At 45.5% G+C, this 25,098-nt stretch overlaps 1 protein-coding gene across 29 annotated transcripts in view; it reads left to right on the top strand.

Annotated features, from left to right (window-relative positions):
* Positions 1-25,098, top strand: part of CACNA1C (calcium voltage-gated channel subunit alpha1 C) — a 734,056-nt gene that overhangs the window by 601,646 nt on the left and 107,312 nt on the right. For 22 of the 29 annotated variants that reach the window (XR_015721584.1, XM_087855495.1, XM_087855491.1 and 19 more), the window contains 8 exons: positions 9,031-9,238; positions 10,172-10,292; positions 11,976-12,090; positions 12,886-13,006; positions 13,357-13,426; positions 20,452-20,584; positions 23,214-23,343; positions 24,562-24,621. Coding sequence is in view for 28 of the 29 variants with exons in the window: in XM_087855495.1 (XP_087711621.1) it covers positions 9,031-9,238; positions 10,172-10,292; positions 11,976-12,090; positions 12,886-13,006; positions 13,357-13,426; positions 20,452-20,584; positions 23,214-23,343; positions 24,562-24,621 (958 nt within the window). In the remaining variant the exon portion in view is untranslated. Of the gene's footprint in view, positions 1-9,030; positions 9,239-10,171; positions 10,293-11,975; positions 12,091-12,885; positions 13,007-13,356; positions 13,427-20,451; positions 20,585-23,213; positions 23,344-24,561; positions 24,622-24,764; positions 24,825-25,098 lie in introns of all 29 variants that reach the window. The other 7 variants (XM_087855496.1, XM_087855504.1, XM_087855498.1 and 4 more) reach the window with 2 other exon arrangements.

Here is a 25,098-nt window from a genome sequence, read left to right as displayed (position 1 = left end):
GATTCAGAGCCACAGGAGAATTGAAAAGTTGACCTCAAGGATGACCGTGGCCAGTGGAGTGTCAGGGAATGGTGGGGTGGGGGGAGGGGGTTCTCGGAAGTTGGGCATGTGCATCTGGGCCTGCGAATCCCCAAATACAGAATGGAGACCTCTGTGGATGTGGATGCCTGTGTACGCTGTTCAGAAGACAAGTACTTCATTTTCCTGTTTCTCTAAGAGGCCCAAGACATTACTTTGTTGTGCTGCTGCTCGCTTTCCTCCAAAGCTCGCTCTTTTTTGTCTGTGTGTGAATGTATGTGCTTCATGTTTTTAGTTGATGAGGATAAAAGCCTCAGTTGATTGCTAATATGTGGTTAACCCTTTTAGTTTTTATGTTTCATAGCTAATATATCTAAAAAGGAGAGTGTTTCTGGGACCTGAGGCATCATCTGATCTTCCTGCCGTAGCGCTAACAGCCTCCCAGAATCAGACTGACAGTAAGGAGGAGAGAGCTTCAGGAGCTGCAAGGCTGCCAGCATTTCATTCCAATGCTATTTCATGTCACCCTGTCCAGAGGCTGCCACCTGTCACCTACAAATCTCATTGATATCAGTGGTAATGAGGCCCCTACCCTATCTCCCGCTATCAGCCAAGGCATGCCAGGCTCCAAAATCTAGCTCTTCTCTGAACCCTAATAGTGTTCTTTGCCACAACATCAGGACAACAATCCCTTTGTCTCAGTCCTTTAGAGAGCACATAAAACATCTCCAACCATGTGCACATTAGGGGTGGACACCTTCTGTTCAGCAAGCTGTATGCCCCTCATCATGCCAGGCCACTGGCACCAGCTCTACTCCCTTAATTCTTCTCAAGGAACAGAAAGTCCAAGTGGCAAGCCAGCCATGGGACAGACTCTACCTTGCTCCTGCTGAACAGGAAGCAACTGGAAATCAGAGGCAAACAGCATCAACAGCCATTTGTTTCTTCGTCTTCACTGTGTCGTAACTGCGTGACTGGTCCTCAATGCTATCTTTTCAGCCTGGGTGTTTTTCATGAGAAGGGTAGGCTGATATCCATGTACCTGCTTGCAATTTGTCTCTTAAAGGCTGGTTCAAGCCCTTGAACCCACAGCCATTGGTTTTGAGCCACTGGCATGGGAGTCCTTCCATAAGGGAGACACATGCCCAGAGCTCTTTGGGAAATCCTAGCACAAGAGTCTCAAAGCCATAGCAACCCTGTTTTCTGTAGAGCAATTGAGACATAATCACTTTCTTTTTTTTGTTGAGGTATAATTGACATATAACATTATATTAGTTTCAGGTCTGCATAATGATTCACTATTTGTGTACATCACACCGTGATCACCACAATAAATCTAGTTAACATCCATCACCATATATAATTCCAAATTTGTGTATCTGTGTGTGATGAGTACTTTGAAGATTTACTCTTGGCAGCTTTCAAATATGCAGCACAGTATTATTAACTATAGTCACCATGCTGTACCTGACATCCCCAGGACTTATTTATAACTGGAAGTTTCTACCTTTTGACCCCCTTCACCCATTTTGCACACACGCCCACCCCCCTGCCTCTGGCAACCATCTGTCTATTCCTTCGGTACATAATAGTTTGACTTAGGCAGTGGTAACTGTGCCTAAGAATTTAGGGAAGCTATAGGAAAAGAACTGATGTGGAAGAGGTGCAAAGTATGTTTGACTTCAGTACGTGTGTGAGAGGTCCCACCACCATCCCACCCCTGCTCCCACCTCACACACACAGAAGTGTCTGGGTAACCCATGTCCCCTTGCTTTTCCCTCCAGTACATACAAAAATGTCACATTCATGGTAAGATTCGTTCATTCAACAAAATAGTCATTGATTACTTCCTTGGAAGAGGCACTACTCGAAGCACTAAGGATATGAACAAAGCAGGCAAACTCCCTGCTCGCATGAACCTTACATTCTGGTGGCAAGTGGTGATGAGTATATTAAAAGCAGGAATAGGAGATAGAATGTGGCCAGGGGGACCGCTGTGATGAGGGGACATTTGAGCAGAACCCTGCAGGCCTGAAGAAGCAAGCCACGCAGAGTTCTGGGGGACATCTCCGCAGACAGCAGAGAAGTGAGGACCAGAGGAAGAGTATGCATGGAGGCTGAGGGGACAGTTGAGGACCGGTGGGCTGAAGCAAAAGGGGGAGGGAGAGCGGGAGGAGATGAGGTCATGGAGGCAGGAGAAGCTGATCCTGCGTGATCTGTTAAGCCTTCCATTGGGAAGATTTGAGGGCTTGAAGCAGCGTTGACTTGGTGTGACTTACAGTTTCAAAGGGGCTCCTGCACAGGGGTGTGGAGTACATAGATGATTGTGTGCCTCCCACCACATGGCATCGGAAATACGTAATAGAAGCTTATCTCATTATTGGTGATTCTAAGTGTAGAGACTTGGTTAAGGGGATGCCTGCCAGATTTCTCCACTGTTAAGGTACCCTTTCTCTTTGTGATTAAAAAGTAACCTATGGAGTGATACTTTGAGAGTGTATGAACACCCTACTGGCCAATAACCTTTCACCTGATGGTTTTAGCGTCTGTAATGATCTTCACCTGAATTAGTTGCTGCTACAGAAGGATGATCTTCTAATTCGGTCATTCATCATTCATTCCTTCATATTATCCATTTGACATATTCTATAAAGGAAACCTCGTCCTTCTTTTTTTAAATATCTGTGGATTTAGATTGTTTTTTCTCTTTTTTTTTAAGATTTTATTTATTTATTTGACAGATATAGAGACAGCCAGCGAGAGAGGGAACACAAGCAGGGGGAGTGGGAGAGGAAGAAGCAGGCTCATAGCGGAGGAGCCTGATGTGGGGCTTGATCCCATAACGCCGGGATCACGCCCTGAGCCGAAGGCAGACGCTTAACCGCTGTGCCACCCAGGCGCCCCTAGATTGTTTTTTCAATGTGTTATAATTCATTACTCTCAATTGAAAAAAAAAGTATGGTGCATTTGAGGGCTTTTCACCTTAGATGTATGTGACATGGAGAAGGGCTGCAGGGAGCAAGTGTCAGAGCAGGGCAACTTGTCAGGAGGCAGAAATCAAGCTGGGAGGTTACTGGCTTGGCTGGTGACAGAGTTGTGGGAAGTGGCCAGACTCAGGCTTCGCTTGGAACGTGGGGATACAGAGCTTGCTGATGTTGGGGGTTGGGGTATGAGAGAGATGTGAAGGGTAACTGCACTGGTTGTGTCTTGAGCCACAAACTGCAGTTGTCACTTACTAAGGGAGATGATGGGGTAGGAGTTCTGTCATTCCACAAGTCTCACATTGTGAGCCCACCACTGGTTGACCAAAAGAAGTGCAGACTTTCCTTGGATAACTTGAGGGACATGAGGAACCATGAGAAGAGTCCTCACTTTTAGTCAAACGGTCTGCCCCATGGCTGGCCCCTCTGACCATTATAGCCGTCACCTCTGCTCCACGAGTCGGCCCCTCTAGGTCACTCACTATCTGCCATCTTTCGTGCCCAACATTTCCAAAGAGTTCTCCTCCACTGGATGACTCATTTTGTTTCTCTACTACAGCCTCCATATTCCCAGAACCCTGGACACTCTGAGGGACTTCTCCCACATCCGCTTCCCTCTCTACTTCCTGGCTGCTCTGTCCAGTCTGGGACCTCCCTGTCTGGCTCCCCATAGGGTGCCTGTGGCTGTCAGACACCTCTGAACCTCAGCTGTGAGCCTGGTTCGAGTTATTTTCCTCATGTCCATGCACCTCATGAAAATTAAGACTTCAACCTTCTATGGACATAAAGACTTCTCCAGAATATTCCGTGACAGTTGAACACACAGAAGATCTCTAAGGGGCTCTGTGACCTTAATCCATATGCAGACACTCTCCCCTCTGATAGAGCTGGAAATTCTCATTATAAATATGCTCTAAAGTTACTGGTTCCTAAACACCAGTCTACCAACAAGTGTTGGAGTTGTTGTGTGAGAATCACTCAAGCCCCAGCGCCAGAGATTATGATTTCATGGTTCCAGGGTGAGGCCTAGGAATTGGTATTTGGAAAATGAACAAACTCCTCAGCAGTTTCCTCTCCAGCCAGGTGTGGGAACACTGCTTTAAATGTCAGAGGGGCAGGTATTCTAGCCCCGGAGAGGTTCTCTTTTTGCTTTAAGCAGAACAAATACGAAAAATGTCCTCGGTATTTTGATCGGGATAGCATTGGAAGTGTAGATTGCTCTGGGTAGCATGGACATTTTAACTATGTTAATTCTTCCGATCCATGAGCATGGAATATTTTTCCATCTTTTTGTGTCTTCTTCAATGTCCTTCAAGAGTGATTTATAGTTTCTAGAATATAGATCCTTTACGTCTCTGATTAAGTTAATTCCAAGGTAACGTATGGTTTTTGGTGCTATTGTAAATGGGATGGATTCCCTAATTTCTCTTTCTTCAGTCTCATTTTTCGTGTATAGAAATGCAACTGATTTCTGAGCATTGATTTTGTATCCTGCCACATTACTGAATTGCTCTATAACTTCTAATAGTTCTGGAGTGGATTCTTTTGGGTTTTCCATATAGAGTATCATGTCATCTGCGAAGAGAGACAGTTTGACTTATTCTTTGCCGATTTGGATACCTTTTATCCCTTTTTGTTGCCTGATTGCTGTTGCAAGGACTTCTAGTACTACGTTGAATAATAATGGAGAGAGTGGGCATCCTTGTCGTGTTCCTGATCTTAAGGGAAAGGCTTCTAGCTTTTCCCCATTGAGAATGATATTTGCTGTAGGCTTTTCATAGATGGTTTTTATGAGATTGAGGAATGTACCCTCTATCCCTACACTCTGAAGGGTTTTAATCAGGAAAGGATGCTGTATTTTGTCAAATGCTTTTTCTGCATCTATTGAGAGAATCATATGATTTTTGGCTTTTTCCTTCTGGATAAAAATCTATGACACTGATAGATTTGCGAATGTTGAACCACCCTTGCATCCCAGGGATGAATCCCACTTGGTCATGATGGATAATCCTTTTAATGTACTGTTGGATTCTATTAGCCAGGATCTTGTTGAGAATTTTGGTGTCCATATTCATTAGGGAAATCGGTCTGTAATTCTCCTTTTTGATGGGATCTTTGCCTGGTTTGGGGATCAAGGTAATATTGGCCTCATAGAATGAGTTTGGTAGCTTTCCTTCTGTTTCTATTTTTTGAAATAGCTTTAGGAGAATGAAGCATGAGATACTAAGGACTTTGAGAAACAAACTGAGGGCTTCAGAGGGGAGGGGGGTGGGGGAATAGGATAAACCGGTGATGGGTAGTAAGGAGGGCACATATTGCATGGTGCACTGGGTGTTATACGCAACTAATGAATCATCGAACTTTACATAAAAAACCAGGGATGTACTGTATGGTGACTAACATAATATAATAAAAAAACATTTAAAAAAATAAGCAGAACAAATATGACAACCTCTAACCTACGGGGTGCCTCACATCCTGGGTGAAGACAAAGATGGAGAGAAAAGAAGAAAAAACTTCTGGTCTCTGTCCTCAAGAACTCAGAGCCTATTTGGGTGAAATGAGACTGTCACAAATGAAAAGCACTGAAGAGCATTAATAGAATGGATACAAATAAACTTATATTAATATTCTGCAAACAGAGGAAGTGTGGCTGTCAGGCAAAATAGAGGTAGAGAAAGGCTGAATTTGTGAAGGAGAAAGGAGCATTAAAGATGCCAGGCTGGGAAGAAGTTCACGTTTACATCCAAACTGTTGGCCCATCTGCTTCTTTCAACTAATATGGAACCATTCTCTGGAGAGAAGTACCAAGGCTGGGGGTACAGCTGTGAGGCTATAATGGGAGTGGTTTGCATGTCACCTTTTTAAGCAGCAAAAACAATTCACTGTACATATTGGTAATAAGCTAGGAATGCCTGAAGTGGAGGAAACCAAGATAGTGACCTGGAAGGCAGACAGGCCAAAGGTGGAGCTAAGCAAGAGAGATTTCTGTTGTCACACCTGCTCCAGTTAGAGGCTGTGTTCCTTTTGCTACAGTGTATTTCCTTACCTTGACTGACCCAAGCCACATTCAGCGTCCATGAGCAGCCCATACCTCCCCCCTTTTCCAAGAGGAAGGCATTTTCCCTAGGCTATAATGGAGAACCTCTGTATTTACAGTGGAGAGAGGTCTGTGACTATTAGGACTGGGGGCCTCCTCTCCAAAGCACCCCACCAATGGCCCATCTCTGCCCGGGGAAGACCTCTCTACCTTACTCACAGACTCCCACCCTGTGGGTGAGATAGGTTTCCTGTAACCCAGGATTTCCCAGACTTGCCTACTTATAAGAACCATCTGGGATGCTTGTTAAAAATACAGATTTCTGAAAAAAAACAAACTGAGGGCTTCAGAGGGGTGGGGGTGGGGGAATGGGATAGGCTGGTGATGGGTAGTAAGGAGGGCACGTATTGCATGGTGCTCTGGGTGTTATACGCAACTAATGAATCATCAAACTTCACATCAAAAACCAGGGATGTACTGTATGGTGAATAACATAATATAATAAAAATATTATTATGGAAAAAAATACAGATTTCTGGGCTCCAAACTACAACAATTGAATCAGAATCTCCAGAAGAGAGGCTTTATAAAAAAAAAACAATTCTTTGGACAGCAGGGTAAATCTGGGAAACGTCATTAAGCCTTGTACCCTCTCTTACCCATGGGTGACCAGCTGCTGCCTGGGCTGAGGACAGCATTCTTGGGGGAAAAAGATTGTAATGTGTTTTTCTGTCTAAAGACCAATAGTGATAACAGTAATTACTAACCTTTATCAACTGTGTGTCAGGCTGTATACTAGGGTATTTTTTTAAGAGGAAGAATTATTTTTTTTTCAGTTTTATTGAGAAATAATTGGCCACACATCACTATATAAACTTAAGGCATGCAACATGATGGTTTGATTTATATTTATTATGAAATGATTGCCACAATAGGTTCTCATATAAATACAATATATATTGTCTTATATAAATAAGATTGTCTTATATAAATACAATATATAAATAAAAGAAAAGGAAAAAAATCCTTCCTTTTGATGAGAACTCTTAAGATCTACTCTGTTAATACCATAGAGCACTGTGAACTATAGTCATCATACTGTACATTACATCATCATGACCTATTAATCTTATAACTGGAAGTTTATACTTTTCAACACTCTCATCCAATTCTCCCTCCTCCCACCCCCTACCTCTGGTAACCACAAATCTGATCTCTTTCTCCATGAGTTAGGTGGGGTTTTTTTTGCTTTTTTGTTTTTGTTTTTAGATTCCACATAGAAGTGAAATCATATGGTATTTGTCTTTCTCTATCTGACTTATTTCTCTTAGCATAATGTCTTCAAGGTCCATCCATGTTGTCATAAATGGTAGGATTTCCTCATTTTTTATGGATGAACAACATTGCAGTGTGTGTGTGTATTATATATACTGCAAGTTCTTTGTCCATTCATCCCTTCATAGACACTTGGGCTGGCTATTGTAAATAATGCCGCAAAGAACATGGGGGGTGTAGATATCTTTTGAATTATTATTTTCATTTCATTTGAATATATTCCCAGAATTGGAATCATTGGATCATATGGTAGTTGATTTTTTAACTTTTTGAGGAACCTCTATGCTGTTTTCCATAGTGGCTGTACCAATTTACAACCCCACCAATAGCATACCAGGGTTCCCCTTTCTCCACATCCTTGCCAACACTTGTAATCTCTTGTCTTTTTGATGATGGCCATTCTGACAGAGGTAAGGTGATACCTTACTGCAGTTTTAATTTGCGTTTCCCTAATGACTAGTGATGTTGAGCACCTTCTCATGTACTTGATGCCTATTCACGTATCTTCTTTAGAAAAATGTCTACTCAGGTCCTGTGCCACATTGTTTTAAACATTATACTTCTTTTTAAAAAATTGATTGTTTCTCAGACAACACTGAGAAACAAACTGAGGGCTTCAGAGGAGAGGGGGGTGGGGGAATGGGATAGGCCGGTGATGGGTAGTAAGGAGGGCACGTATTGCATGGTGCACTGGGTGTTATACGCAACTAATGAATCATCGAACTTTACATCAAAAACCAGGGATGTACTGTATGGTGACTAACATAATATAATAAAAATATTATTATAAAAAATAAAATAAATAAATAAAAATAAAAAATTGATTGATTGATTTGAGAGAGAGAGAACACATGCACTCAAGGGTGGGGGAGGGAGAGGGACAAGCAAACTGCATACCAAGTGCAGAGCCTGATGCAGGGCTCAATCTCATGACCCCAAGATCATGACCTGAGCTGAAGTCAAGAGTTAGATGCCCAACTGACTGAGCCACCCAGGCACCTCTGTGCCAAATTTTTGAATTGGATTATTTGGGGTTTTGGGTTTTCATTGTTGTTTCGTTTTGTTTTTGCTGTTGAGTTGTCTGAGTTCTTTCTATATTTGGATATCAACCCCTTATCAGATATATGGTTTGCAAATATTTTACTTGTTCCATAGATTGTCTTTTCACCTTGTTGATGATTTCTTTTGCTGACCAGAAGCTTTTTAGTTTGATGTAATTCCACTTGTTTATTCCTTATTTTGTTGCTGGATGGGCTGCTTTTTTTTTGTCTCATGTAATCTTCCCAATAACCTAATGAAGTATGTGCCACTGTTATCTCTATTTTCTCAGAGGCAAACAGAAGGGAAGTTAAGTGACTTGCCCAGCTGCAACTAGCAGCTAGCAACTGGCAGAGCTAGGTTGAAACTCAGGCTTCTGACTTCTGAGCTCCATCTATTCACCATTACACATTACTGATCCTGGGACCCTGAATTAACTAGCTGCACACTCTAATTGTGAGTTTAGCAGCCCAATCCACACCACCATCGCTACCCCAATGAAAGGGGAAAAGAAGGAGTTGTAATTTATCTTAAAATTTCTAGTGGGTGTGTGAATGAGGAGTGATATTAAGGAAAATGTAGAAAAAGGACACTAATCTCCCTCGTTCTTGTCCTCAGGTACTGGAACTCCTTAAGCAACCTGGTGGCATCCTTGCTGAATTCTGTGCGCTCCATTGCCTCCCTACTGCTGCTCCTCTTCCTCTTCATCATCATCTTCTCCCTCCTGGGGATGCAGCTCTTTGGAGGAAAGTTCAACTTTGATGAAATGCAGACCCGGAGGAGCACATTTGATAACTTTCCCCAGTCCCTCCTCACCGTGTTTCAGGTATGGACTCTTCTCTGTTGGGATGATGAGCAGGAGGGTGGTTGAGTGGCAGAGTTGGGGTTGCAAGAGAGAAGGAGCCTTGAAAAGGTGGTGGGAAGCTTCACCCTTGCACTGGGCAACTAAAGCCAGCCTAGATCAGCCATGGACAGCCCATGCGCAGGAGAGTCTTGAGTTCTTTCTGTAGTTCCCCCTACCTTAGTCCCCCATGGAATTCCTCTGTTGGGTGGACCACTGGGGGAAAAAATATAATTGAGTAGTTTAAAAACTCTTGCTTAACCATGGAACCCTTTATTCAAATAAATTCTACATGAACACAAACGGAGGAAAGGAGACTGCTCTTGTTGGGGGAGGGGAGGGTAATGAAGCTCTGTCTTTCTTACCCACCATGCTTGTCCCCAGAAAAAATATAGCTAGCTGATCAAATTTGTCATTTCATAGATATTTTGGTGTAGGGTAAAGATAAAGTAGCACTTGCTTAAGTTTCAAAGTAGATTGAGTTACAAGAAAAATAATATGTGGATATGGCCCAAATCTTAAAGATGGCACCCAACGACTAACTCTGGGGAAAGTTGGAATAGCACAGTACTCTCTCAATGAACACAATCACGTTTGTAAAGGACCCCGAGGAATGGCTAACGGCAGCCATCTTGTGCAGTGTATGCAAGTAGAAGGAGATACTTTGACCAGAAAGCCTTTTTTCTTCTCAAATAGTATCATGTCAGGGCCCGTGCACCTTTTCTAAGGATAGCGTCAAACTTGCCCAGGTGTTTAGCTCAGAGCCCCTGGGAGGAGAACTGGGGGCCAAGAGGAGGGAAAGAAGTGGAAAAGAGATTTTAGACAATTTTGCTAACATAGTGGGGCAGGGCAGGGGAGTTTTGGGGTTTGCTGTTGGTCTAACGCTGTGTCCCTTATTGGTGGGAATGTGTCATTCAGATCCTGACCGGGGAGGACTGGAATTCGGTGATGTATGATGGGATCATGGCTTATGGCGGCCCCTCTTTTCCAGGGATGTTAGTCTGTATTTACTTCATCATCCTCTTCATCTGTGGAAACTGTATCCTTTGCTCCTGCCTCCCCGCCCCTGCTGCCCCACCCTCCCTCAGCCTGCAGCACGATGCCAAATACGTGTGCCCAGCAGGTCCTGACTTGGGGCTGAAAAGTGTGGCTGCCCACCCACAGGGCCCCCAGGCAAGCAGGGGAAAGATGTGCTCTGGGGAGAAAACGTGTGCTGTCCCAGAACCACCTTAGCCATGGAGGCGGGTCTTGGTTGAAGCCTGGAGCTTTGGCGTAGGTGGGGATGTAAGTTCATCTTCCTGAACCAGTTTGGGCTGTAGTGTTGCCCCACTCCAAGAGGCATGTTCTCATTAGAGTCTAGGTGAACAACGCCCCCTGCTGTTGTGCACGGACAGCTACTCACATAGATTCCAATGTGAACACACTTGGAGCTGGGCACCCTGACTGCCCTGGCCTGTTGCTGCTGGAGGTAAGAAGTACTGTACAGGAGAACTGAGCCATCATCCTTGAAATGACCTTCATCTCCCCTCCCTGTTTTCTGCTCAGTGTCCCTCCCTCTGAAGCCGCTCTCCAGGACTTTCGTCTCACCCAGAGCCAGACAGGCTTCGCCGAGCAGACCAGACAGGTCCTTGCTGATCCAGGCCATGGGCGGGTTTCTGGGGTCTCAAGCCTCAGGCGGTCTTCTCTTCTGCTGGTCATAACCCTGTGAGGGTTGTGTGCAGAAGCAGACGGTAAAGTAGAAGTAGCGCTGACCCAAGATTTGGGTTTAAATCAGAGCTTAATGTAGTCCTGAAAGCATGGGCATTGATGCCAGCAGACCAGCTTCACCTTTTACCAGCCTGGTGACCTCAGCAAACTAAAGGCTCTCTACCTCAGCGTCTGTAAAATGGGGTGACGAAATATCAGTGCCGACTACTTAACAGGTCCTGGTGCGGTTTAATGGGATGACGTATGTGAAGCCCCTGCCACGGGGCCAGGGGCCAGGGCAGGTGTACATTAGCATCCTTAGGCAAGCCCTTCACCTCTGTGGGTTGTGGCTTCCTGATATGGGACATGGTGTGACTGTCTGGGGGCCTGGTGGTGGAGGTTAGACTTAACAAATCTTAAGGCCCCGTGCAGCTATACTTTCTTTGATTCTGCAGTTCTCTGACCCACAGTGTTTCTGTTCACGGTGGGGAGGGGGGCAGTGAGAAGAAAAGGGCAGATGACCCCTTCGATTCGGAGTTCCCAAGATGCAGCCAGCTCCAGCTGGACACTCCAAGGGTCTTTGTATGCGCAGGCTCACATTAAGAGTTGGCAGAGCTATCAGGCCGCCTCCTCAGTGCCCAGTGGTTCAATGAACCACTCTTAAGAGCATTCTGCATTCTGCTAGAGACAATGTTGTTTATACTGTCAATTACAGCCAGTCATCTCAGTGGGGAAGCCAATAACAAAACCCAGCAATTAAAGAGCAAGGCAGACTCACTGCCTCACTTGCTGTCCACTCCAGCCTGCAAGCTAGCCTGCTCTTGACCCCTTAGAAAACTCCTGGTAGCTAGAAGGGTGATGGAGGGAGAGGGGTGGAGGAGGGACACCACTGGGCTGGGAACCCTCAGAGTGAGTCACCATTGAGCTCACTCTGTGGGGAGCTCTACCACTGCATGTCCTGCACCCTCCTTGCCCCCTGTGCCCACCAAAAACCCCAAGGCCAAGGGTCATTTTCTTTAAGAATGGACACAAACAGATATCCTACTGAATGTGTTCTTGGCCATTGCTGTGGACAACCTGGCTGATGCTGAGAGCCTCACATCTGCCCAAAAGGAGGAAGAAGAAGAGAAGGAGAGAAAGAAGCTGGCCAGGTAACCCTCTAAGCTTATCCAGGCCCAGGTCCCCAAAGTCCCAGTTCTGGAATGCCATTCCCATTAGTGGTAAGGAGAGGCTTGGGTGCTGGCCTCTGCTGGCCATCCCTCCTAGAGGGCACTGGGTTTGGGTCTTCCTACAGAAAGTTAGGCCTCTCTGCTGATTCCTAGGCATTGCTCTAAAGTAGGGACCATTGTGAATTACAGTCTCTGTGAAGATGCTGGATTCCCCCACCTGTCTAAGAAGTTGGAGAATGCTCTTGAGAAGGGAGGTCATGATAGGTGGTAGGAGTGAAGGATGTAGAGAGGAGGAAGGCAGCCACTCAGAGGGGAAATGCTGTTCCAGCTGAGTGACTCCTTTTTGCTGTTTGATAATTCATCTCCAGTGTTCAGAAAGCAAGATAAGGCCCTGCATTGTCTTCTGTCATTGTCTAAATGGGACTGTCAAAGGCCATGCATCTGCTGGATACTAAGCAGAGTTTTCCAAGAACCAAACCTGAATCAGATCCAGAACCTTTCTCTGATTCAGCAAGGACTGGAGCAGCTAAGAAGCTGAAAGAGGCCAACTGAGTCTCAGACAGAGCAAGGTGTGGCCAGGCCAGGCACAGTGGGCCCGGCCCAGTGGCATCTGGGATTGAGTGGCACATGCCCTATGCCCTGGGTGAAGGAAGATGGATGTAGGTCCACGGAATCTGCTCCCACCAGTCCCCAGCAGACCACAGGGTGGTTCGTTTCTCCATGTTTCCTATCATTCAGTAAACATTCCTTTAATGTTTCCTCCCACTGACCGGCCAGGACTGCCAGCCCAGAGAAGAAACAAGAGGTGGTGGAGAAGCCAGCAGTAGAGGAGACCAAGGAGGAGAAAATTGAACTGAAATCCATTACAGCTGATGGAGAGTCCCCACCCACCACCAAGGTAAGAAGCCATCCCCTTCCAGGAGCTGGGAGGCCCATTGCTGGGGGAAGGAAGGTATGGTCTTCCCAGGCCAGGCACCTATGGAAAGGAGGGAGGAAGAAAGAAAAGAGACTCCATGGAAGAAAACCCAGGAGGGTGGGGCAGGAGGGCTAGCAATGTGAAGAGAAGTCCGTCTGGGTGAATCCCAGCCTTCTGTTGATGTCTTTAAGGAAATATGCAAGATAACAAGGATATATTTTTGAGTCAACAGCTCAGCCATTGACTATGATGCCATTTCCAGGCTACTCTAAGCCTCTCTAACTAGGGAACTTATCTAACTGGATTCTTCCTCCTCTCGTTTGACTGCCTAGATCAACATGGATGACCTCCAGCCCAATGAAAATGAGGATAAGTGCCCCTACCCCAACCCAGAAAATACAGGTACCAATCCCATTGCCTATCCTTGAGGTTGGGAGGTAGGGGGTAGAGATCCAGATTCTCAAGCTATATGGAAGTAGCTATGTATTAGGGACCAGTGGTTCCAGGTTCCCTCTACAAGTACCTTACACCGCTAAAAGTCTTCTGTCTCTGTAGTTAGGCATTACCAATTATCATCCGGAGGAGAACTTTGCTCCTAGCTTGCTCATAATAACAACATAACATTAAATGAATTGTGTTTGAGTAGTCTTTTATGCCCTTTGGTAGGTGGATTCTATAGACATTTAAGGTTTTATTATATCCTATGCCATAAAATCATTAACTTATATAATTTGCATGTTGCAGCATTACGCTCACTTAATAATAATAGTAAATCCTGACTCTGCCTTGCCCTTACTCAGGTGGCAGTGCTGAGTGCAAGGACAGCTGCCACCACAGATGTCCCTCTTGTTGCTTTGTAAAATGCTTTCATTCATTATAAAAAGTAGTCTTTGCAACTTAGCCTTCTCATCTTCTGATACCTAAGTTGGCAGGCAGTCTCCTTTGAGGGGGCTTACTGTCAGAGGTCCTCAGGCCTCCCTCCAGAATTCGCTTCTCTGCCTCATGAAGCTCCACGTCCCGTACAAGCCCCAGGATTACCCCCCTCTCCCTACAACTGCAGCTGTTACTTCCCACTTCAAGCCTGCCATCAGCTGCTCACAGCAAGGGACTGTTGTCTTACTGGCATTTCCTTCTCAGTGGAGGTTAAGCTGTATTTGGGTTGATAACCATGTTAAATGGCTAAAAACCTTCTACATGTATGAGGAAAGCTAGGTTTTCCTTTTGGCCTTCCCTCCACCATCCTCCGCTGGCATGCCTGCAAGGACGCGGGCAGCCATCTTCTGTTTCCCTTGGAAAGCAGGCCCGCTGCCATCATTCCATCCTGACTCACCTGCCTCCAGGGAAGGAGGATTTGGTTTGCTGGGGATTGGACCAAAGGAAGAGCGAGAAGGGTGTCTGAAGTCTGAAAGCTCTTCTGGGTAGAAATTCTTACAGGATTTCAAAGACTAGACATGTTGACCAAAGTCAATGGGGAATTCTGTCTTGATCCTGAATCTCCAAATTAACTCTAAAATGACATTTTGGAGATAAACGGGGAAATTGAATATGGACTGGAAATTAATGATTTTAAGTAGTTTTTGTTTATTTTGTTACTGCAGTGGTGTTACTGTAGTTTTAGCTTATAAATGTAGATGTGAGTATGGCTGGAGTCTAAAATATTTAGAAGTTGCTTTAAAATACACTCCAGCAAGTCCTGTTGAAGCTGGGTAGGGAGATTCACCACACAAATCGAGACTTGTGTGTATATTTTCAAAGTTTAAAAAGAAAGACAGTAATCAGAGGAACCCCCCTGGGCCCCAGGCGGTCCCCCTGCACACAGCACAGGGGGAGAGAACGCATGTGAGGGTCCTTTCCCACGTGTGTCCAGCTGCGGGCAGCCCAGGCCTGCTCCTTCTACCAGGCAGTGGGGCAGCCACACCTACGACCATAGTCTCCAGTTTCATCATTCTAAATATACTCATGCCTTTTCTCTTCTTTGTTGCCCTTTGAAATCAAAGAGAAGCAGGTCAGGGGGAAAAAAACTAATGAGAACATTGTCACCATATTGGCCACCATAGAAAAGTCCCTCTGTTGACTCAGCTTTGAGGATTCTTGGAATGATTTTGATTTTAGACTGAAAAGCTATTCCCACATTGTGCTGATTTGTCAGGATTCTTTAGGGTTTTTAGAGTGTCCCTTCCCCCCTTGTGTGGCCACCCTTCTCTAGCCTTCTGCAGACCCAGCCCTTCCCGGATTTCTCTTGGTCCCACACATCTGGCACATCTGTGTTGAGACCTCTGGTCTATAGACAGTTGACACTGTCCTGCCTCAACCCACTGCCACACTCAGGCCTTGAAGGCCAGCCCCGACAGCCCCCTGTTTATTCACTGTCCCTGCTTTTCATTTTCTTACTCAAGGTGGTGTGCTCTTAAAGCTGGTGGTTCCACCTGTCCTGCCTCTGCTTCCCTGCTCTTCCTTCCCGACTCTGCAGGTCAACTCCTGGACCTTAATATCAGGTGCAGCAGAAGTCCCCAAAGATTCCTCCTAGGATCACTTGACCTGCTGTCTCTGTTCTTGTCAATCTCTCGTTCCCACCTGCTCCTCTCTCTTCTGAACCAGAAAAGGCTAAGAACCTGATCTGCCATTGTCCTCCCAAACCTGCCCCTTCTGCTTTGCAGCCTCTGGGCATCCGGCCTCTGCTGTGCCCACTTCTCACAGATACCCCTTGGGAGGCAGCACTGGTGAGCATCGCACCGGCCCCACTTACAGCCAGACTCCCAGAGAGAGAAGGGCAGAGCCAGAGAATACTCTCACACCTCCTCCTGCCCCCACTTCTCACCCGTGCCCCTCCACCCTCGGCACGGCTTACTGTGCTTGCTTGTCCAGGTTGCACCCAAAGGTGTGTGCCGAAGCGGCCGAGTGGGGCTGAGCTCCAGCACTCCCCTAGCCACAGGCTCTGCCCTCACAGGAACACCCTACGGAAGGGGCCTTTTTCTGATATGCACAAAGTGCCAATCAGCCAGCCGTGGCATGTCAGTCCTTCCTTCCCCGTTGAATCCCCAAAGCTCAACAGCTGATTTGAGCCTCCCAGCTTAGTATACACTAAATTTTAGAAATATCTACTCACCTAGGAAGGGTGCCAAGATTGTACTTTTATTTAATAGATTCATTTATTGAGGGAACATACAGATGTTAAGAGTCACTAAGAACTTAAAATTAACAAGGACACTTGAAAAAGAAAGTGGAAGACACCAGAGAATGCATAGGACAACACTGAGTGCTGTAGGGGGGCTCCAGCTGCTGCAAGGGGTTCGTGGGGAGTAAGGGGAGAGATGAGGTGGGGAGTGGTGGGGAGAGACAGCCAGCCTTCATAGAGAAGAGTAGGCTGGGCTGGGCTTGGCATGTGGGAAGTGGGAGAGAACAGAAGTTATTTCAGGACCATATGTTGTCATAGACAGAGTTGGAAGAAACTGTGAAGGTATTCTTTCACTTAATAACTACTAATGAAGCACCTACCATGCACCAGGCACTGTGGCAGGCCCCAGGGATACACCTGTGGGCAAGACAGGGAAGGCCACCGCTCTCCTAGAGTTTACAGTGGGGAGACAGACAGTGAGCAAGCAAGGAGGCCAACTAAAAAGGTAACGTCAGGTAGCAGTGAGTGGCAAGGAGGTAATGAAGCCAAGGGCTATGTAAGCAAGGTCCTCGGTGGCGTGGGGCTGCTTTGCCTGTGTGGTCAGTAAAGGCCTCTTGAAGGAGTCGACATCTGGCCTGACAACTGACTGAATCAGAGGAACTAGACATATGGAAATCAGAGGAAAGTGCTTTCTAGGTGGAGGGCTAGCAAATGCACAATCTCTTGGGCAGAATGGCCTGTGGAGGAATCCGAAGAGGCCAGTGTGCATGCAGCAAAGAGAAAGAAAGGGCAAGGTTGTGGGTGAGACAGGGACTAGGCAGGGGCTAGTGGGGCAGGGCCGCCGAGGCCACCAGAGGGGTTCGGATCTAACTGATGGAAGGGAGACTCACCCGAGGTTCTCAGGCAGAGGAAGATAAGATCTGGTGTCTCAATTACCTTTAGCAGACTATGCTGCGTGAACACAGGGCAGTGGATGGTCAAGAGTAAAACTGAAGGCAGTGAGGACATCAGTAGTAGTCCCGTGAGAGGCAGCGGCCACTTCGGCCACAACAGTGGTGCTGGAGATACAGAGAAGTGGCGGAACTTGGGGTGCATTTTGCAGGACTTGCTAGTGGCCCAGAAGTCAGAGAGAGAACGTGAGCCATGGGAGGAGATGAGGTTTCGGAGCTGAGCCAGCACAGAACATGTCTGTTGCAGCAGCAGGGGCATCCTCAGACTTCTGTCTCGGGTCCCCACCTGCACAGCTCACTTCGGGGGCGTGGCCTTGCCAGTCATGCCAGTGAACTCTGGGCCACACTAAACACTGTACGTCCCTCGAGGGCAAGGACCACAGCTTCGTGTTCAGTATGCTGTAGGCACTAGGTGTTAGAAATAACATTTTATCTGAATTGGCCGTGAGCAAAATCACAGAGGTGAAATTGAGTATCAAATGGGGCAGGGGCAAGGATCACCAAGGAACAAGAGTGGGGCGTCCAGCTACACAGGGGTTTTACTTTTGAGCACTGGCACCTGCCATGCACTTCTCCACACCTCTGAGAACGGAGATGAGAAAATAAAGATCCCCAAGGGAGTCCACTGGCATCTGGGAGCGGGAGTATAGGGGGTTCTGTTGACTTTTCCTACTCTGCAGCCTCCCTCCTTATACATAATACATGCAAAGCGTCACAGCTGTCGGATTTCTGGCCCTTTACAAATTTGGGTTTGTCCTTTAGAAGTGGTTTCCTCTTAAACATTATGCCTGGAATTCAGCCGGTGTGTGTCTGAACGAACTGATTTGCTTCTCCCTAAGAACGGAAATCAGGGTGGAGCTTCATGAACAGCGAGGCAGCCTATCGCAGACGAAAGAGCATGCAACACTCTTCACCATGAACTCGGGAAACCACAAAGCTAGTAAATAAGCTTTTCTATAAACACGAATGATTAAAGTAAGCGTGAAATTACCTGTTAACCAAATTATCATGAATAAGAAAGTGCTGGGTCATTTAGAGCAAAACTGAAAAGAATACAAACAATTGGACAGGAATTTAAGAGCCTTCTCGGTGAAATTTCATTTGTAAACATTGCAATTGAGGCCAACCCCAGTTTTATTTATTTTGCTTTACTGGGAGACTCTACCTTTCTTTAACCTACCAAGGTTTGGTTAGAAAGCTTCAACCGCTGGCCTATACACAATTTTTCATCTCACAGCTCTCTTCTGTTAAAAATATTAATTGCTTGCTGGTCAGGTCTAATTGCTCCAGGGGGAAAAAAACTGATTTATGCCTATATTCTGCTGGTCCTCCAAAAAAGCCTTGGACCCCTAAATGCTTCTTGCTTGATAAAGAACCACCTTCTGTGCCTGGCATTTTTTTTTTTCTCTGCACCACCTGGCTTCATTTTAGCCAGAAGAAGAGACAGCATGCAGAGACATGGCTGGACCATAAGATAACTCCCCATAACTGTCTTCCCAACAGCTGAGTCTCCACCTGACCTTCTTCTTTTGCAAAGTTCCCTTCCTTATAAAGCAAATGTTGGTGTGAATGTGTAATCATCATCAAAAACTAAGGGCGGCTACGTGCTGGGCATGGTGTCTCTCTCCATAGTCTCTCTCTCAGCACATAAAGAGATGGAACAGATAGATAAGTGTAAAACCAGGCATTCGAGCTATTTTGTCCTAAGTGCCAAGTGAATGCAGGAGGCCAACAGGGCTCTGGAATCGCAGGAAGGTCATTCTGGAGAGCTCAGGTACTCAGGAGAGCCAGGTGAATGATGCTGTCTGACATGGGAGTCCTTCTAGCTCTGCAGAGAGGGAGATGAGTGCAGTTCAAATAAAAAGACAGCGTGAGGAAAGGAAAGGAGAAAGCGCATGGCGAGTGTACTCATTTCCTGGGGCTCTCATAACAAATTACCATGAACTTGGTGGCTTAAAACAGCAAACATTTATTTTCTCAGAGTTCTGGAGCCTAAAGTCTGAAATCAGGTGTTGGCAGGACCATTCTCCCTCTAAGGCTCCGGGGAGATTCCCCTCTCGCCTCTTCCCTGTCTCAGCTGGTGGCTAGCATCCTTCGTGCTCCTTGCCTTTCAGCCTCATCACTCCCCTCACCTCTGTCCTCACATGTGTGTCTCTCTGTCTCCTCGTAAGGACAACAGTCCTTGGATTTAGGGCCCACCCCACTCCAATATGACTTCATCATGACTATACATCTGCAAAGACACTGTTTCCAAAGTAAGGTCACATTCTGAGATTCCAGCTAGGCATGAATTTGTGGGGGATATTATTCAATCCACTACCATGAGCCTTCAGAAAACAGGTTGATGTGAGTGGAACGTGTCAGAATAACAGCAGGCAGAGGTCAGACTGAGAAAGATGCTAAGCACTACTTTGCAGGCTATGAGTCTTTCCTGTGGGTAGAGATCATAACAACAGCTAACGTTTATATAGCACTTGCTATGTGTCAGGCGCCACTCTGAGGTATGGATGTACTATTATCCCATTTACAGATGAGGAGATTGAGACACAGAGAGACTAAATGCCAGAAAGAAACAGCCAAGATTTGGACCAAGGCACTGGCTGGAGAGCCCATGCTCTTACTCCCATTCTCCTTCTAAACATTTTTAAATGCATTTGATCAGAACAGGATATGTGGTAGTTTCCTACCATGGGCAATGACCTCACACGCAAAGGAATAAGCCATTTCCTTTTGGCCCACGGTAAATGTGGCCACTAGCCAGGAGAACAAAGGGGCTTCTTTAACTTTGAATGAAGTGCCTGTTGTAGTCAACATCATTGCCATATTATCCCTACAGTGCATGATTTTTTGGTATTTTTCAGGAATGGGAGTGTTAATTTTAAACTCCTAGAACCTTCAAGGATGGGGTTGCTTGCAAGTCAATTAAGCAGTATCCACTCCCCTACCTGTAGCCTAGATGGACAAGTACACCTGGCCATGCCCTAGTCTTACCTGATCTCCTTTCCTAGTGCCTTACAACTAGGATGACTAACCATCCAAATCTACATGGGACTGAGGAGCCTCCTGGGATGTGGAAATCTCAGTTTAGAAACCAGGACTGTCCTTGGCAAACTGGGATTGAACTAGTCACCCTACTTACAACCCCTCCCCCTTTGTCATGTGCTGCCAGAAAAGTCTCTCTAACAAAGATTCCAGCACTCACAGGGAGAGAGCTGAGTGTCTTAGTTTATATCTCTCATTTTCAAAGACGCAAATGATGTCTTGATTCCGGTCAGTAGGAAGGTATCTGGAAGTAGGCAGCATAGCGATAAAACCTTGTGGGAGTAGTGGAGTTATTTAGAACGGTGCTTTTTTTCTTACAGGAGAAGAGGATGAGGAGGAGCCTGAGATGCCTGTGGGCCCCCGCCCACGACCACTCTCTGAGCTGCACCTTAAGGAAAAGGCAGTGCCCATGCCAGAAGCCAGTGCGTTTTTCATCTTCAGCCCCAACAACAGGTGTGCAAGGATGGTGGGGAAGGTGGGACTCTGCTCTCTCCGTGCCACGTGCATACCAGATGCCAGCACCCTCCGACCCCTAGTGGAGCCTGGGTCGCTCCCAACTCCCCACAACTTGTGTAAACAGTTTTTTCCTTGATTAAGGAAAAGTATCCTGGATTCCAAATCAGAAGACCTGTGTCTGTTTTTCCCTGCATTTTTTTTGACACGTATAAACTCTATTTCTAGTCTTTTGGTGATTACCCTTGGTAATTTACTAAGTCTATTTTACTTAACACAGTCTAAAGTTAAGCAGTATCCTAAACCTTCTCCTGCAAAATAGAAGGAGCTTACACTACTTTAACTCCCCTCCGCCCTCCTACCTTACATATTGCTGTTGCTTAGTATTTTAGTCCTGACCTTTTTTTTAACTAACAAGCTAGACATTAACATCATTACATTATTATTCTATAGGCAATGTAAATTTGGATTTACATACAGCTTGACATTTTACTTGTTCACCATTTTTTCATGCATCTCAGTCCATCCTCCTGCAATGGTTTTCTTTCCTCTTAAGCACATTTTTTTAGAAGTCCCTAGTGTTCCTTTATGGTAAAGTCATTTGGCCTCTGTTTATCGCTAATTGTTTTCATTTCTTGTTCTTGGAAAATAGTTCTGCTATGTACACAATTTTAGGTTGATAGAATTTGTCTCACAGTGTGTTAAACATATTATTATAGTGTATCATTCCTACTATCATTCCTTTATAGGTAATCTGCCCTTTATCTCTAGCTGCTCTGAGCACCTTCTGGTGTTATTTAGATTTACTACCACGTGTCTAGATATGGATTTCTTTCTATTTGTCCTGCTTGGGATGTTAGGGATTTATATTTTTCTCCAGTTCTCGAACATTAAAAATTAGAATAAGAATTTCTAATTCCTGAAAAGTTGCAGCCATAATCTCTTTCTCTCTATTCTTGCCTTCTGGCACTCCAATTAGACATATGTTAGACCTTCTTGTTCTGTCCTCCTATCTCTTAATGTGTCTTGCAAATCTTTCACCTCTTACCTCTCTTCTGGTATTCAGGGTAGTTTCTTCAGATATATCTTCCAATTTCTTCATTCTCTCTTCAATTTTGTCTATGTTACTATTTAAGCCAGTTTTTATATCTACTTTACTCTTTTTTCAGTTCAAACAGTTCCATTTACTGCTTGATTTTCCAGATCCATCTGTCTATATCTAATACCTCCCTTGTTGATTCATCATCTTTGTGCTCAAGTCCTTTATTCTGTTAAATATTCAAAATATATTTGTTCTACATTCTCTACCTGATATGTCCAGTATACACAGTCTTTGGGAGGGGATCTAAATCACTCGTTTGTAGTTTCTTCTGATTTCCCATCTTAACGGCTCACCCTCCTGTGTGTTTAATGATCTTTTGATTGTGACCTCAATACATCATCTTAGTTGGTGATTCCTGTGGACCTAAATTAAGATTAGGAAGCTTTCTTCCAGATGCTTCTTAAGGGTGTTGCCTCAGCAACACAGAGTCCCAGGCTTCTGTGTCCCACCTCAAGTCTTGTTTGAAATGCAGTTTCCTGATAGCAGTGCTACTACTATCTATCTACTACGTCTATCCTCAGGCAACTCTGGCTACGTATCACACAGACCCTGGCTCAGTGGATCTGTTTATTTGTTTGAAAGGGATAATCACTGCAGACCTCTTCACTCTAATGAAGCCAGAATTGTCTCAAAGTGTTTGTCCTTTCCAGGATTTGCTACTTCCACAGCACTAGGGTCTCTCAGAGCATTTAGTCAACCACAATGCTGTGAGCAAAAGTCTGAAAGCCTGGATTCAAGCCCTGAACCACTACACACACACACACACACACACACACACACACACACACACACACACACACCACTCTACAAGCTGTCTTTCTAGGCCAGCCTTTCCTTCTCGGGTTTCAGTGTTTTTATCTATAAAATGAAGATAATAACAGCCATATCCCCTTCCTAAGCTGCCAGTATGAGATAGTATATAAGACACACTTGGCATTCAAGGATCTAACATTTGTGGCACCATCAATGAGTGCCCAGAGGTCCATGCATGTAGTTCTTTATAATTATGCTGAGGTGTGGAATTGAATTGCATGGTTTGAAGCTATTATACAGGAACAAATTGCCCAGCCAGAGTGTAGGCTCAGCTGGCCTCTCACCATCCACGTCTCTGGGTGGCTCTGTTATTCCCTATACATCAAAATATGAAGATCTTATAAATGATTTTTTAATGATGGGAAAAAGAAGTCCCCCCCCAAAGAGCCAGTTGTTAATGTCACAGAAGTAGATGAAAATTTGGGGATTCCCAAAGGTCTCAGATGTAACCCTCCAAAATGTCAAAAGCTAACTGCCTGGGAAAATGCTTTAGAACTGCAAAATTCTGCGCAGATACGCCTCACAGTGGGGATACAGAGCGGGGGTGGGATGTGGTTGTCATTACCCAGCAGCAAGACCTCAGATGAAGAGCCCACCCCCAAACTGACAAGCACCTTTCACAAGTTGAGCAAAGGAGTGTTGAGCCCCAGAGACCCAGGAGCTGCTTCCCTTGCCTACCTGACATGTTTCTGTCCTTCTCTCCTCCCCACACAGATTTCGCCTCCAGTGTCACCGCATTGTCAATGACACGATCTTCACCAACCTGATCCTCTTCTTCATTCTGCTTAGCAGCATTTCCCTGGCAGCTGAGGACCCCGTCCAGCACACCTCCTTCAGGAACCATGTACGCATTCCCTTTTGTCCCCTGCACCCCTTCCTTCTGGGAATGGGACTGTGTTACTGACCTCAATCAGGAGCCCAATTCCAAATATTATAATCAGATGCACAACAAACATTCTTTAAGATATTAGGGCTTTGGTAGAAACCATCAAAAACAAATAAGAGAACACTTACCCAAATGCCTCAGGTTTACCTGAATGGCAAAGTTCAAAACTCTGATTGCTCTGTGGATGTTTCCCTGAAGGCTCTGGTTCCTTGTATACTTTAGTGTAAAAAAAAAAAAAAGAAAAAAAATATATATATATAAAATCACTGACTTCCTGCCTTGCTCCCAATAAACTCTGACCAGTTCCAATCACTGGGGAGATGAGGGGAGCATTGTCAAACAGGTGCCAATGGTGAGGCTGACCTTATATAAAGGAGAGCTTCAATGACATTGTGTAGAGTAGAAACCTAAATTTGGAGACCCACCCAAGGCTCTGGTGAACAACTTTAAAGGCTAGAGTAAGAATTGTTATATCTCGAAGCCTCAAAACTTTGTCAAATCCCAACCAGGTAGGCACGAAGAGAAGAGTCCACCAACCTAAAGTCATACCCATGACAAACCACTTGGTGATCCTGCAGCCTGCTTGGTCCAGAGTTTTCTTAGAAAGGTGTTGGCTCTAGCTCTGATCCATCACCTGAGATATAATAGAGGATGAAACCATGTAGCCTGCCCCAAACCTGGGTAGTCCTCACCTAGAGGATGCTCCCTCCCATGCCCCAAAGAACACAACACCAGGATCTCCACCAACATGAGAAGCTAGCTGAGTTGCACCAATGTGAGTTAAGCGTTTTGCATTTTCCTGCAATAAAAAAGCAAACCACACTCTCTGTCCTTTTGACATGCATCCCAATGGTCTGAGTGGGGTTTGTAAGTAAATTGGATTAATGAGAAAAACATCCAACCAAATCCTGCCCAGATCCAGGACAGCTGAGTCCTGCCCTGGAAGTGCCCCTCACATGTCTGGGGACTTCATCTGGAGCCACTAAGCTGCCTGAGGCCAGTTCCGCTTCAGGATCCAATGCTGTGTATATGCTACTCATCTCCTAACTCGCTTCCATCTGTTTCCACGTGGAAAAGCTCAGGTGACATGTAGTGTGGTTCTGGAGCTGACCTCTCCATCTGGCCTGCTTCTCTCCCTTCCCCACCATCCCCATCCTGTTTCTTTTTGTTTTGCAGATTCTGTTTTATTTTGACATTGTTTTCACTACCATTTTCACCATTGAAATTGCTCTGAAGGTAAAGCCCAAACCCTCTCTCTCTCTTCCCATCCTCCAGGAGCCAGCACTAGCTCTCTGCTGCTGTCTGTTGCTAACACACATGCTTTTGTTGGTGTCGAGTTCACTCTCACAGCCACTAATCCAATTGTGCTTATTTTTCAGATCCTAGGCAATGCAGACTATGTCTTCACTAGTATCTTTACATTAGAAATTATCCTTAAGGTAATGCAATCTGAGCAATGCACTCTGCCTCTTTATCTCTGCTCTATCTGCCTGTGTCTTTTCTCTCTTATTTCCTTCACTCTCTCTTTTTTACTCTCAAGCCTGAGATTGGAAGAATTAGTGACCTTCCCATTGTGGTACGTGCCTTACTAAGACTCAGAAGCCCAAAGAAACCCACTTCCCATGCTGTGCTTCCTCTCAGAAGAGGCATATGGCTCACGGTGTCAACACTGATGCTGTCCTGTCACCAGCTCTGGCACTGTGCCAGTTCGTG

Source organism: Ursus americanus, chromosome 25, assembly GCF_024610735.1.
Source record: "Ursus americanus isolate L20-20 chromosome 25, mUrsAme1.1.p, whole genome shotgun sequence".
NCBI classification, from domain to species: Eukaryota; Metazoa; Chordata; class Mammalia; order Carnivora; family Ursidae; genus Ursus; species Ursus americanus.
This window is presented reverse-complemented; position numbering and strand designations above follow the sequence as displayed.